Source organism: Phaethon lepturus, unplaced genomic scaffold, assembly GCF_000687285.1.
Source record: "Phaethon lepturus isolate BGI_N335 unplaced genomic scaffold, ASM68728v1 scaffold5359, whole genome shotgun sequence".
NCBI classification, from domain to species: domain Eukaryota; kingdom Metazoa; phylum Chordata; class Aves; order Phaethontiformes; family Phaethontidae; genus Phaethon; species Phaethon lepturus.
The window spans coordinates 6,551-20,034 of NW_010564038.1; the positions used below are offsets into that span (position 1 = coordinate 6,551).

The 13,484-nt window shown below is 34.5% G+C and overlaps 1 protein-coding gene across 1 annotated transcript; it reads right to left on the reverse strand.

Annotated features, from left to right (window-relative positions):
* Positions 1-403: 403 nt before the first annotated feature.
* On the reverse strand, positions 404-9,529 carry LOC104626725 (diphthine--ammonia ligase-like; the record flags this gene model as incomplete). Its single annotated transcript, XM_010294723.1, is given in 5 exon segments — positions 404-504; positions 507-545; positions 548-587; positions 6,853-7,046; positions 9,435-9,529. Coding segments are annotated over 5 exon segments (469 nt in total), but the record flags the coding sequence as incomplete, so codon positions are not given.
* Positions 9,530-13,484: the final 3,955 nt, after the last annotated feature.

Consider the following 13,484-nt stretch of genomic DNA (forward strand, 5'->3'; position numbering starts at 1 on the left):
GGTAATTTATTCAAAGCTTGATTATGAGCAATAGCTGCGAGAAGAAATGCAGCATTGTTGATTCATACACAAGCATCTCACTTAACTACATTGGATAATAGCAGTGCTCCTAACGGAGTATAAAAGCAAAGTGATTAGAAGTCATTACTGTTAATTAGCATTCACTTTACATTGATAGGGATGAACCTTTTCTGTGCTGAACTAATGGAAAGCTTTTATCTGAAAGTCTGCCAAACCTGGTCAAGGTAGGCGCTGAAATAAAGTGTCGGTGGCCAGTAAGTAGAATTCAAAACAATAATAACAAAAACGCAAAACAAAATCTAAGGATGTATCATCATCCAATTAGTGAGATTCAGTTTTTTAAACAGGAAAAGGTTTGAAGGGAATGAGTAAAACTGGAAACTCATACTTCACATTCTGCAATCTCACTGATAAAAGGAGGAAATGTGTGTTTATCAAACTTGCTGCGAGTGCACAGTTCATTTGGCGTCCTGTAAACAATGCCTGGCTGCCCATTTCCAAATGCATGTGAGAATCTTGCAACCCAGAACATCATATTCAGCAGGCAAGGTCACACTAGAGATGCCCTGGAAATGGGAAATTAGGAAAACCTGGCAATCAGAGGTTTAAAGCTGACCAGAACAAGCCCTCAGGCTTGCTTACCATCTTTCACCACCAGCCTGACTGTCTCTGCTTATTCAATATTAACACAACAAGACTGAGAGTGAATGAAAACAACTCCACACACCTAACAGGGAGAAATACAGTGATTTTTTTTGTTTACAAGAAGCTCAACATTTCTCACGGTAAGAAACTACCTCAAAGATGCTCAAGATCCTCTTCTGTAAAAAAAAAAAATTGACCTTTCCTGAACAGTTCAGATGAGACATGGAAAATGACAGGCATCCTGTTGATTAAAAAATTTCCTTGTTCCCATCTCATTTTAAAATTCAAACAAAAAAAAACTCTAAACAAACCCTGTCTTGTGAATGGAACAAGATACATAATTATTTTTACACTTACTTCTTACCTTCTTCCCTTAATTCACACTCTTATTCACTGCTCATGACAATGGTCATCCCCTAGCTGGAGGAAGCTACAGAGCTCCACTCCAGAATTAATTAAAAGAAAAAAATAACAAATTTATTTAAAAAAAAATTGTTGAACATGGTGAGTGCAAAGGGATAATTCAATTTCTCACAGATAAAAATCTAGTCATTATAAAAGGTAGAGGAACTTAGTCTATGTCACATGAAAAAACACAGCAAATATTTTGTCTCAAAAAAAAATCTTAATTTATGAAGAAGCACAGTTATTTATTTCTTGTCAGTGTAGGTAGCCATTTCATACAATTTCTAAAAGTTCACATTTAACTTTCATGTGCTAAGAGATATGGTCGCCAAATGTTCGTCTAACCAACACGAGTAGTACAGGGCCCAAAAAATAAATTCAATTGTTTTATTTATCACTGTTCCCTCTAACTGGGCACTGAAGATTTTTAGGATGTTTTTTCAATACTGATGTTATAATTTTACTTGCTGTACATAAATTCTATGTTTCTAGTTCAAGTATACTTGATTTGTAATACTCTTAAAATATAGGGAAAAAAACTGAGGCGTCATTATTTTCAAAATTCACCATAAAGACAAATACCTTTTCCTATAATCTAATATATTTAAAAAATGTCAAGAAATATACCTTTAAGGAACTACTCCATACATCTACAAATAATTCAAATCATAATAGGGAAAACAACAGACTTTCTTCAACTGAAAACATGGGAAATGACTAGAACAGAACTGTTCTGCACACTTCTGAACTCTGTGAACTGCATGAATGAGAGAGGGAAGCCATCTACTTTGTCTGAACCTCTAAACTGCAAAAATAGTTTGGTGAACAGCATGCTGAGGTCCTTAGATCACTGATTCTTGAAGTCAAGTAGGATTCCATAACTAAAAATATTTAGATCTTTAAGACTCCTCAGAAATTCTGCAAACCTTATTTGTATGAGTTAAGAATACATTATTAGTCTTTATCATGTAAATACTACCACTGAAGTCACAGGGACTATCGACAGCCAATTGATATGGACACCTCAAAGCCAAATGACTATTTCTAAATATTTCACTGTTTCTTCTGTAACATTTTGTAACAGTGAAGACAGTGAAGCAATGCTTGCCGTAGAATACTATGTTACATTTATTCATGTATTTTGCCTGATAGGAGCATCTAAAAGTTTGGCTGTACGAATGCCACAGAAAGTCATCAGACTGAATGCGAGAACTTGCTTTACCCATTGGCCACAGTAGCTAAATTCTGGAGAAGTGTGAAAGGAAGACTGTTTCCTTAGCATGGAAGACTATTAGCAATAATGAGGAACTAAAAGTTTTATCTGCTGTGAGGGAATTAATCCCTTTCCAAAGGCCACAGAGTAACTTTGCATTTCACCCACTCATCTCAAGCCCTGAAGAACTCCAAGTCTTAGGGAGTTTCACTGAATAGGACCTAAGTTACCTCTATTCCACCTGAACCTGCACAGCCAAAGTATTTGGTCTGAGAGAAAATATCATCTTCAATAACATCTAAAGTTACAAAGCTATTGTAACTTTAATTCTCAGACAGGAATACTTCCTGTCTTCAGTACGCATCAGTCTGGGCCCATTTTAAAAAAAATCTTCATCCTGTCCTTAAAAAATAACTATTAAATCCAGGAGTCATACTGTATTAATAAGGTCTTTGTTGCTGTAACTAAAAACCATGTTACTTATCCTTAGTGACTGAGTTATAAGATCACTGCTCCAGAATGTGACAATATTTTAGAAAATAGATTTTCTTTCTTTCCCCTTCAACATTACTGATAAAATTAAACAGTGCCACAAGCAAAAGCTATTATTATTCAAATGTTTCATACACCAAATATATTCAACATCAATTCTTATCTTTTAGCTGATGATCAATGGATGATACCATAATTAATAACTCTCAGTCCTGAGATCAAATATATTAATTTCTTTCAAGTGTACTCTTTTTTTGTAAGCTTGCAGGTTCTGAACCCACAAAGTGCACCACAAAAAGAACTCTGACAGAAATAACATGTTAAAACTGAAAATGCAGTGAAAATCAACTTGCATGCTTTATAATAAACACGGGGAAGTATATTACAAAGAAACTATAAATAGAATCGATTTTTTAAATACTAGTTTCAAAAAACTCAAATACTGAAAAATTTTATTGAAAAAGATGAAAAAACAGCTAGAAGAAAAAATGTTATCAAGTTCAAGAATTCTACAAATTACTCCAGCAGTGGAAACTTACCAAATAAAGGCAAAGCCTTCACAGAGCAGAGGAGATAAGCCAAGAAACTTGGAAGAGGACAGGACTATCTACTGAAACCCAGAACTGAAATAAATTACCTTACATTGTTTTTTATAGTCTGGAAGTTGCTACAGTTGAGTGCCTAAAACAAAAAGTTTAGCCATAGTTCCATGAGAGACAGAAAACAATCCAACATTCAACCCATCTAACACCACTTCTGTATGTGCTTCCATAAAACATCACTGTATTACTTGGACAAGATCATAATTACACTGAAAAGGGGAGAAAGCAATTAAATATGCCTATATTGAGGAGTATGTTGTAGGAAAGTTTCATAAAAATACCTCTATGCTCCAGTGTTTCCAACCACTAAACAGAAAGAAACACAGTTTTCCCACTCATTTCCTGGTTTCAAAGACAGCACCGTGATAAAACCCTGAAGGATAATTCAGATGACTCAGAAACTCTAGTGCTTACATGCTTTGTTGGAAAAAGCTCCTATATGCAAAGGGACAAACATGGACAAACAAGGGTATCAGTAATCCTGATCCAGTAACATGGAGAGTAGATTAAATTATTCCTTAGAGTTCAAGGATTTACATGTCTCACAAAGTACATGTTCTACTATCAGGTGAGGACTGCATAGTAAGATATATTTAGACATCATATACTCTGATATGTTTCACAGTAGATATGGAATACAGAATCTAAACCAGGGCATTAGGCAACTAAAAAATAAATATCAATTTCCTTCATACCTATCAATCATATGGGTTTGTGACAATAAAATTAACAGGTTTACAGTCATCAGCAGTCAATATCACTTTCTGAGTCCTGTGAACTAGAACAGGACCATGGTCCTGGGTTTCCCAGCACTGCAGAGGATTATTTAACTTTTTAGAAATTTTGCTCTCATAACATTGTTTTTAAAAACATCAAATACTTTCGAATTCATCCTAGTTTTTCAAATGTGTTTTATTTTTTGTACTAAAGAAGTACTTGCAATGCAAGCATTCTTTACAAACTGAAAGTGAGGCATACTATGTGATTTTGATCTAGACACACCTTTCCTGTATTCTTGGGCCCAAACCATTTGACACAAAACCAGAGCTATGTTAGTCTGACCAGCGTTTTGAAATTATGCCCACTCAAGGATGCATTTTGGCAAGGTTTACGCAGAATTCCTCCCCTCCCTTCAACAGGATGCAAGTTGAGTTCTCTGTTTAAAACTATTAACATCCGGGGAAAAAAATTCCTAAAGCAATTAAGACTTACATAGGAAAGCTACAAAACTGCATTTATAAAAAAATGTGAAAAAGTAAAAATAGAAAGCTTTCAAAGTAACTGTTAACACACAACAGAAAAATTTTCATGTCATTTTCTTAAAACTTAAAAAACAAAGACTTAGAGCTGCTGTAGTTTACGTCCCCTTGATAATTTTGCAATTATTCATCAGACTTTGTAAGACTTCTACTGAAACTTTTGCACAAGAATTTCATACATAGGTTTGACTGTAAAGGCATGGTTATCCGAAGTCCAAAGTCTAACACAAAGGCAGTATATTGTTAATATTTATGTCTTTAAAATATCATATAGTGGAATTAATATTTCTATATAGGAAAGAAATAGTTATTTAGTTCCAGACAACTTGATTACTTCTCTTTCAACTATAGTTATAATTATCATGTACAAACTTCCAAAGCAGAAGTTGTCAAGATGAACATTAGCATTAATTTATGTCAGGCATCCATTTCTCCAAAGACAGCAAGAATTGAAAAGGAAGTATCATCCTAATTGCCACTAATCTGCCCATTTTTAATTAAATTGATCAGTAATTTATTATCTTACCCAGAGGCAGTAAGCTGTTAGTATGCAGCTTTAAGAGACAGCATATACTAGTCCTTCTAATTTCTAATACTAATATGGTTTAAAAATAATTTAAAACTGCTGTACCATACTTCTTTATATTCTTGTATGGCATGATATGCACATTCCACTTAAAACCTCTGTGAAGCACTCCAGAGCACAATCATAGAATCATCTAGGTTGGAAAAGACCCTTAACATCATCTAGCCCAACCATAAACCTGACACTGCCAAGTCCACCACTAAACCATGTCCCTAAGCACCACATCTACACGTCTTTTAAATACCTCCAGGGATGGCAACTCAACCACTTCTCTAGGCAGCCTGCTCCAATGCTTGACCACCCTTCTGGCAAAGAAATTTTTCCTAATATCCCATCTAAATCTTTCCTGGTGCAACTTGAGGCTGTACAGCCTACATACCCTGTTCTCCTGTTTTGTAGTCGTATACTCCAAAACACATGTATGACCATGATTTTACATTAGAGGAACATCATTTCCCTGACAAAAATGTTTAGAAGATGTAACATTTGACTCCAACATTGTTCAGGAAGCACTCTGCAGTCAATCCACATTCTTAGGTTTTATCTGCAAATTATTTTTTTTTAAACTGAACAAAGAATAAGCCTGATGCTTTTAGGTTGAGGAATCTCAATTCTCATTTCAATGGAAGAAAAGGGGCTAAAAAATGTTCAATACCTGAACTGAGGACTACAAATATCTTTAGCTGAAGTTTCAGAAAGTTATCTACCAGTTTGATCAATAAAATAACCATGTATTGCTTTTTTTAAAATAGCAATTAATATGGTTTTCTGAACATTGTAGTTTTAGTACAATGCACTGCAGTCGTCAACACAATGAACTGGAATAGACATTGCATGTTCACTCGAACTTTGTGTAAAACCTCTGGAGTCAATGGGAGGTTTTCTATTTACTTCAATAAAATCTGATTTAATTCCAGTGGAAAATAAAGCATTACCTGAAACATTTTTGTAAAAGAACAGAGAATAAATTTCCAGTGTTTTAGAAAATACACTCATTATCCCCCTTTAATTGGTTTTATAGCTAAAAAGGATTGATACATGTTTTTGCTATTATGTGATCTATTAGAATATAGTTACAGGGCTACCAAAATCAAGACTATCATTGTAAAACATGCTGTAATACTTTGTGAATGATCTTCAACATACAAACAAATAACAGTTTCTGGGTTACGGAGCATAAGTGTACACAAACAGAAATGTCTAGACATTACTTTGCATACACTGACAAATGCACAAATCCCAAAAGATCTCTCAGTCCTGTGATCAAGCAATGCATAATTTCAAATATGAAACTACATAAACATTTTATTTATAGACAATATTTACAATTATGTTTTTTGTAGTATATGCCGAGCACCCGTTACAGGTGTTTTTATTAAATAGGAACAAGGTTTTGGCTTGAAATGGGGATTAATAAGTCTGATATACATTGGGGAAAAAGGAATAAAGTTATTCTATACATTTACAGTGCCAGGAAGAACAAAGGAATAGAAAGAAAACTTATAAAAGTGTTTAAATTTTTTCCTCAAAGCTTTCCTTAAATACTTAAGTGGATCATTTAATTAAATTCATAAATTAGTTAAGCAATACAATTGTCACAAATTATTACGTTCTTTTCATTCAGCATACCTTAACAATTTTCATGAGGTGGTAAAGGTCTTCAACTTCATCTTCCTGACACGTGGTATACACTTTTCCAGTATTTACACTGGTACCCTTTATGAAACCACGATAGAGTGGCAAATCCAATGCATCAGCATATATGTCAATGGCATTGTGTCCTACTGTCTGATACATATAGCTGTCCAATTCATCAGTCTGCCCTGCCACAATAAACAATCATATTAGGTACATTATTTCAACAATTACAGATAATCACAATACTACAAAGCACTGAGAAAATCTAAATGTTAGTATTTTTCGGTTCACAAACAAATATTTGGTGACAATACCCTGTAAACATGGAAAGAAGAAAAACAGATTTCTCCACCCAACAGACGTATGGAGAGCAAAACATCTGTGACAAATGTGCTGCCTATTTGGAAATTCTGGTGGCAATTTCTTCTTTAGTATTCCTCCTTGCTTCATCCAAAAATCTCACAACGGTCCAATACTGCTCCCATTTATACAGTAATTTTTAATAGGAACAGAGTTCAGAGGCATAAACCCAGATGCCTTTCAACATACTCAGAGCAAGAAATTTGGAACGCACTGCAACACTGAGAATAAGCAATAGGTTGTCAAAATTTCCAAAAACTTTACTGTTAAAATTGTTATCATGGTCATCAAGAAAGAAGAGGAGGTTATTTCTGCTTAAGTAGAATAAAAGTAGGTGGCTACAATGTTTTGACATTGTTCAATATACAAAAAGAAATGGAAATCTATCATAATATCCAGGTCCTTTCTATCTTCACTCCTTTTAAAAATTAAGCTCAAAATGAAAGCAACTCTTTGCAACTATTTCCTTAACCAGGAGAAAAGTATAACTGAATTTTCTTACAAGCTGTTTGTAGTTAGCAGTAAGAAAAAATCAGCTAAAATGCAGACATCATGGATCTGAATTAAATCTCAAACTATACAATAAACCATTTACCAATAAAAAATCTTTCAAATAATTTTTCAAACAGATTGATAAAGCAATATATCATTGTTGGTGAAATCTCCACTTTATTAAAAGATAACACAGTTCACTAATGCTAATTTGCAATACTGGAACATCTCTTAATTTACACAGACATATCAATCATCTCTGCTGTATACCTAAGTAGCACACCTTGCAAAGAGAAAGGTCTGTAATGTTGATCAAGATAACTGATTTGTGATGTAACAATTAGGTCATGTCACATTTGATGCCATATAACAGATGCGCTTTTGCTCAAAACAGGCAAATCCAAAGCCGTAATCACAACTAAGTTAGACCAGAAGAGTTGATTTAAAAGAAAACTCGGTGTTTTACAACATACGTAAATATGACAAGGTCTTTAAACTGATACTCATTTCAGAATACAGAGTTTCTTTATTAATTGAGACTCTCCAGGCAACAGTGGTACAAGATAAAATAAAATGAATGGCATAGAATCTGCTATTGCCTGAAGCACCTCAATTAACTTTCCACAAAATTTCCACTACACACTTAAAGAGAGCATTTTATGATTTTAATGACAATATTCTGCATTTCTGATATGGATAAATTAGTTTAAAGACAACATATTTCAACAAGATTAGGGATGGTTCTGTCCTAGCTACCCAGAAAATAAATTGTTCCTGTACTCCCTAGCATTTACCAGTTCTGTCCGTGACTCATTTGTGATGAGTCAGCTCCCTTTTTCTATCACTTTCTGTGCATCTTCCTACCATACAGTTACCAGATATCATACTTAATTATTTAAACATATGCTGAACAGTTAAACTACATTTACATACTTTAACATTCTCCCTTACCAAGTGTGAAACAACTCACTTCCTTTTCAAGTCTCACTTCATTTTCAACTTATGCTCTAGTCCAACACAGAAGTGTACTCAGCTCACCCTCTCACCTCACCACTGACTTAGAATACCTGAGTTTTCCCCATTCTCTTTCACAGAAATAAGTCCAGGTGCACTCTGTGAGGAACTGAACAGAAAACAGGTCCAAGCTAAAAAGGAAGGAAAAAGGCTGGAAAAAGAAATGCATAAAGGCCAATTCCAACCCAGATCAGTTCCTCAATCCAGTTCACAAATGCCAGGCTAGAATAATGGAGGAAGATACACTAAAAACGGCTAAAAACGAATGAGCAGCAGCAAAACTGCATATTTTTGGCAGCTGAAATGTTTTATGGCAGCTGGAATGGTTTATGCCAATTTAAAGAATTTCTAGAGACACGGTGTTTGTTTTGTTTGATGATATCCTCTACCACCTTTTACTATTTGTGCTACTGAACTCATACAATTCCTTTGCTTACCACCAGGAATATTTGTATTCTCCTCATTTCAAGTTGTGTAAGCCTTTCTTTTACTGATCTTCAGTTTCTTGTGTTTTTTTCCCCTTCGAAGAAAAATACACTTAATAAGTCTTCATAGCATTCTCTTTTTTCTACCTCATTTAAGATTTCTAGATTGCCCTTCAATATGCAAAACTATATCAAAGCACATAAAGGAACTTAATTCAGGCACAGCTGTGCCTCCGTTGTTTCTAATATAAAAAAAATCTATAACAAATGTGGCTTTCATACCTGTGCTTTCGGCAGGTCTTAAATTGGCTAGAGCAACAATCTGATGCCCAGCAGCAACACACTGCATCATATTGTAACAGCTGTCCTTCCCACCACTGTAAGAAAAAGAAAATAGTGGCAATTAAAAGTATTGATAAAAGTTTTAGCCCCTTATAACTACTTAAAAATTAATATAATCAGAGCTGGTTGTAAGGTTTTGAAATAAAAAAAAAAGGTTGTGAAATATTAGCAGTAGGAAAAGGATGATTTCAACATACATTTACTGTGTATGTATAGTGCCTCCATACAGTATCCATAAAGCAAATATCCAGTTCTGTATCTTATTATTAATCTGACAGAGTCCATGAAGAACAGCCACTTACACTGGAATCCCTTCAGAGCAAGGACTGTCTTCTACTCCAGGGACTAATTACTCCATACTCATCACCAGATAACTTAGATTTAAAAAAAAACCCAGTATCTGCTCCAGAGAGTTGCCAGCATTAGCAATCTTTTCAAATGAAGACTGTCATGTTAGGAATAACATTCATCCTTCATGGGATACTTTGCCTAAAGTTTCAACATCTTAAATGTACTTCCCTTTTTCAAAAGCTGTAATTATTACAGGCAGTAGGTTCAGTTGACACTGCATTGAACATACAAATTTTTTACTGCATTTAATGCAAATAAAAAATATTACTGCTAAAAAGAAATAGAAAAACAAACAGAATTATATTCTTCTCTGAGGACAAGAGATGATACTCTAACACAGAGAATACAATTAATTTTGACATTCATTCAAGATCTACTGTAACCTTTTCCACTATCAGTGCAGAAAGAATCCTGTTCCTGGTGTAACTGAAAAATGGTATTTTTCATGGATTTTAATCGCTAACCAAAGAAATATTACAGTCTAAGAATAAAACTAACAGTGCTCTAGAATACACACCACTTACAAAATCCACATTCAGACTCACAGCCTTCAAACTACACCTGCAGGTGGAGATTCTGTGCAGTTTCTTTAAATGCCAAGGCACAAAAGCAGGGCAGGAACTGGAACAGAGATCTAGACCGACTCTGTAAAAACTTCATCTTGCCTTAGAGTCACTGAGACACGGGCAGAAAAACAGGTAGTACAAGCAGTCCTTGCTACAACATACCGTCAGTTTCCTTGTGACCACACTATTACTAACAAATTTCTTCAGCATTTTCCAACGTGAAATTCCCACTTTTACCTAGACCTCTATGCAAGAACTTCAAAGTGCATTACAGGAATGTAACCATACAGCTATTCCTCTCAATTTCTGCTTTTATCCATGCTAAAATTCTGTATGCTGACCCTAATTTGCTGTATAACTCAAACCTAAAGTAGAAGTAGTATAAATAACATGGCATCCTTTTGTACTTAACAGATTTTCATAAAGCAGTTCCTTATGTTTTAGTGCTACAAAAGTAAATGTAAATATGATAATAAATAGATCCCTATTTCAAGGTTCCATTTCTACCTGACATTCTTCTCATGCATACCCACATTGTTCTTCTAACCTATATACGGAAAAAAAAACTTTACAAAATCATATGTTCATTAATTCTGGATACTGTGCTTGATAGCTTGAAAATGTAGATAGTATTCACTTCACAATGTGAAATTTCAGGCTTAATAGAATCATAATGAGACAAAGGCTCTTTTCTTTCTGAATTACTTAATTCTAAAAAATAAAAGCCTCCCACTAGTTCTGATTTCAACTCCAAACACAACTTCAGAAAAAGTTATATGACAGTAGATAATTGCTTATGCTGTTTACAGCATTTCAATATTGATTTTTTAAATGAAAAATTAAAAGGAAACTAAGAATAAATCTATTAATCTTTTCAATTAATTATTTTTTTTTAAAAGAAATGTTAAGATGAGGCTACATTCAGATTTCCCACATTCGACCATCGATTACTTCATTGAAATGTAGAGTGCTCACTGGATCACATGCTAATGTACTGTTATTTATTTTCTATATTACTGTTACCATGGCCCTAAAAAACAACCATACCAAGAAACAAAACAAAATGGTGCCTACCTACAAGACCTTCTACTCTAGCTGTAAAATACATGATGGTTAAGACCAATAAAGCCAGACAGCATATGGTGGACTCGGCACAGTCCCAGCCTGGCTCTTGTCTAAGAGATTGTAAAAAAAAAAAAGAAGAAAAAGAAGGAAAAAAAGCTTTCAGAAGAGAGATGAAGGCAGGTACTGCGGTAGCCTGGGGACTCCTCTCAGTTCTTATCACAGAAAAAAATCACAAGGTCTTTTTGTAGAAAACTGTATGCAGTCAGGCCACAGTCAGGGTTAGTTTTGACAATGTTGCAAATATGTTAACAAATAGGCTTATAAACAAACAAAGTACCAGAAGAAAAAAAATATGGTAACCATAAAGATATGGGTCTATAAAAGACAGCTGAGCAAAATTCCTTTCTATTGACAAAAGTGTAACCATTTATAGTAAGAAAATTCTAGAAGAATTAGAGTCGAAAAACATCGTATTTCAGGTAGAAGACTGGCTTTAAAATGTCTATGATTTAGCACAAAACACAATACAGGATTTATCCCATAAATACCACCTTAAAGCAAGACTATCAACTTTAAATGTGGCCAACATTTCAGAAGAAAAAGGAACATGTTAAAGTAGTTTTATATATAATCCTGACCTTTTCAAAAGTAAGAAGCATTTTTCAAATACTTTTTTTTCCCTCTGATCTTTGAGGCTAGCTCTGTTACAAAGATTTCAGACACTTTGATGTCTCTTTAAAACTCTTCTTAAAACTATTAGTGAAACTAAATCCATCCTTGTAAAATTGCCCATTAAAATAGCAATTGTGTTAGAAACCTGTTTTTAGGATTTTATTTCATCCTGCCTTTTAACACATTCCTCTGCTTAGAGAATATCAAAATAAATAAACCTGGAAGACAAAATCTTATCTATAAAACAAGAAAAAGCACTGAAGCTGATTTTCCTAGTCTGTATTTAAGCAAATTTTGAAAAACGCAGACAACATTTGCTGTATTTTTTTCCTCTTTGGATGATGTTTGGAATGATTTGCAACGTTGCAGCCAAACCTCAATTTCAACAAGGTTTGATATTAGACATTGTCCAAATTTAATACATTAAATGTTAAGACTTCAGTAAATAGTTACTGCACCCAAAAGTAAAAACACACTGCTCACATCCACACAATCCTTTTCCATTTACAGGCTTCCTAGCATGTTGTTTTTTAATTTTCTATTGTTTCTCAAGAAAAGAATACACCTTGTTAGACAAAGAAAATTATGTTAATGTATTTCTAAAAAGTACAAACCATTTACAGTACATGAACTGGGCTTCCTACCATGTTGTCTTTTAATTTTGTATTGTTTCTCAAGAAAAGAACACACCTATCCTTGTTAGACAAAGAAAATTATGTTAATGTATTTCTAAAAAGTACAAACCATTTACAGTACATGAACTGCAGAAAATGGCAAAAAGCAGCAGGAGTGTGCTGAGTTTTTTGAGTGTGGGGGTAGCAAATACAGCATCCTCTTACAGACAGGGCACTATCAAATTTCCAACTATTTAAATCAGTGAGTTTCATCTTTTAAACAACGAGCAAAACTAAATCTCCCTCAAAAGACAGACTAGAAACTCCATGTTAAGAGACATGAGAAAAATGTATCAGAATCTATGGTATCAGAAAAAATCTATCCTAAGAGAGCTTCAGATATTCGGAAAGGAAAAGCAAAGCACCTGAAAATTCAACTGCAAATGAGCAGAACTCCCTCAAACTTCAAGGGCAGGCGGCAGAGGCTCCGCACCCCCACAAGGCTCCGCCGCCGGCGGCTCAGGCGGTCCCGGGCCCTGCCGCCCCATGACCCGGCTGCCCCCGTGCTGGAGACGGGCTAAGTCGGGAGACCGGTATAACGGGGAGCAAACGACGGGGAAAAATAATTTTGGTTATTGTTTTGGAGGGTTTTTGGTTGTTTGGTTGTTTGTTTTTTTGTTTTTTGTTTTTTTAAAGACAGACACTCGTACTTCTTGGGAATA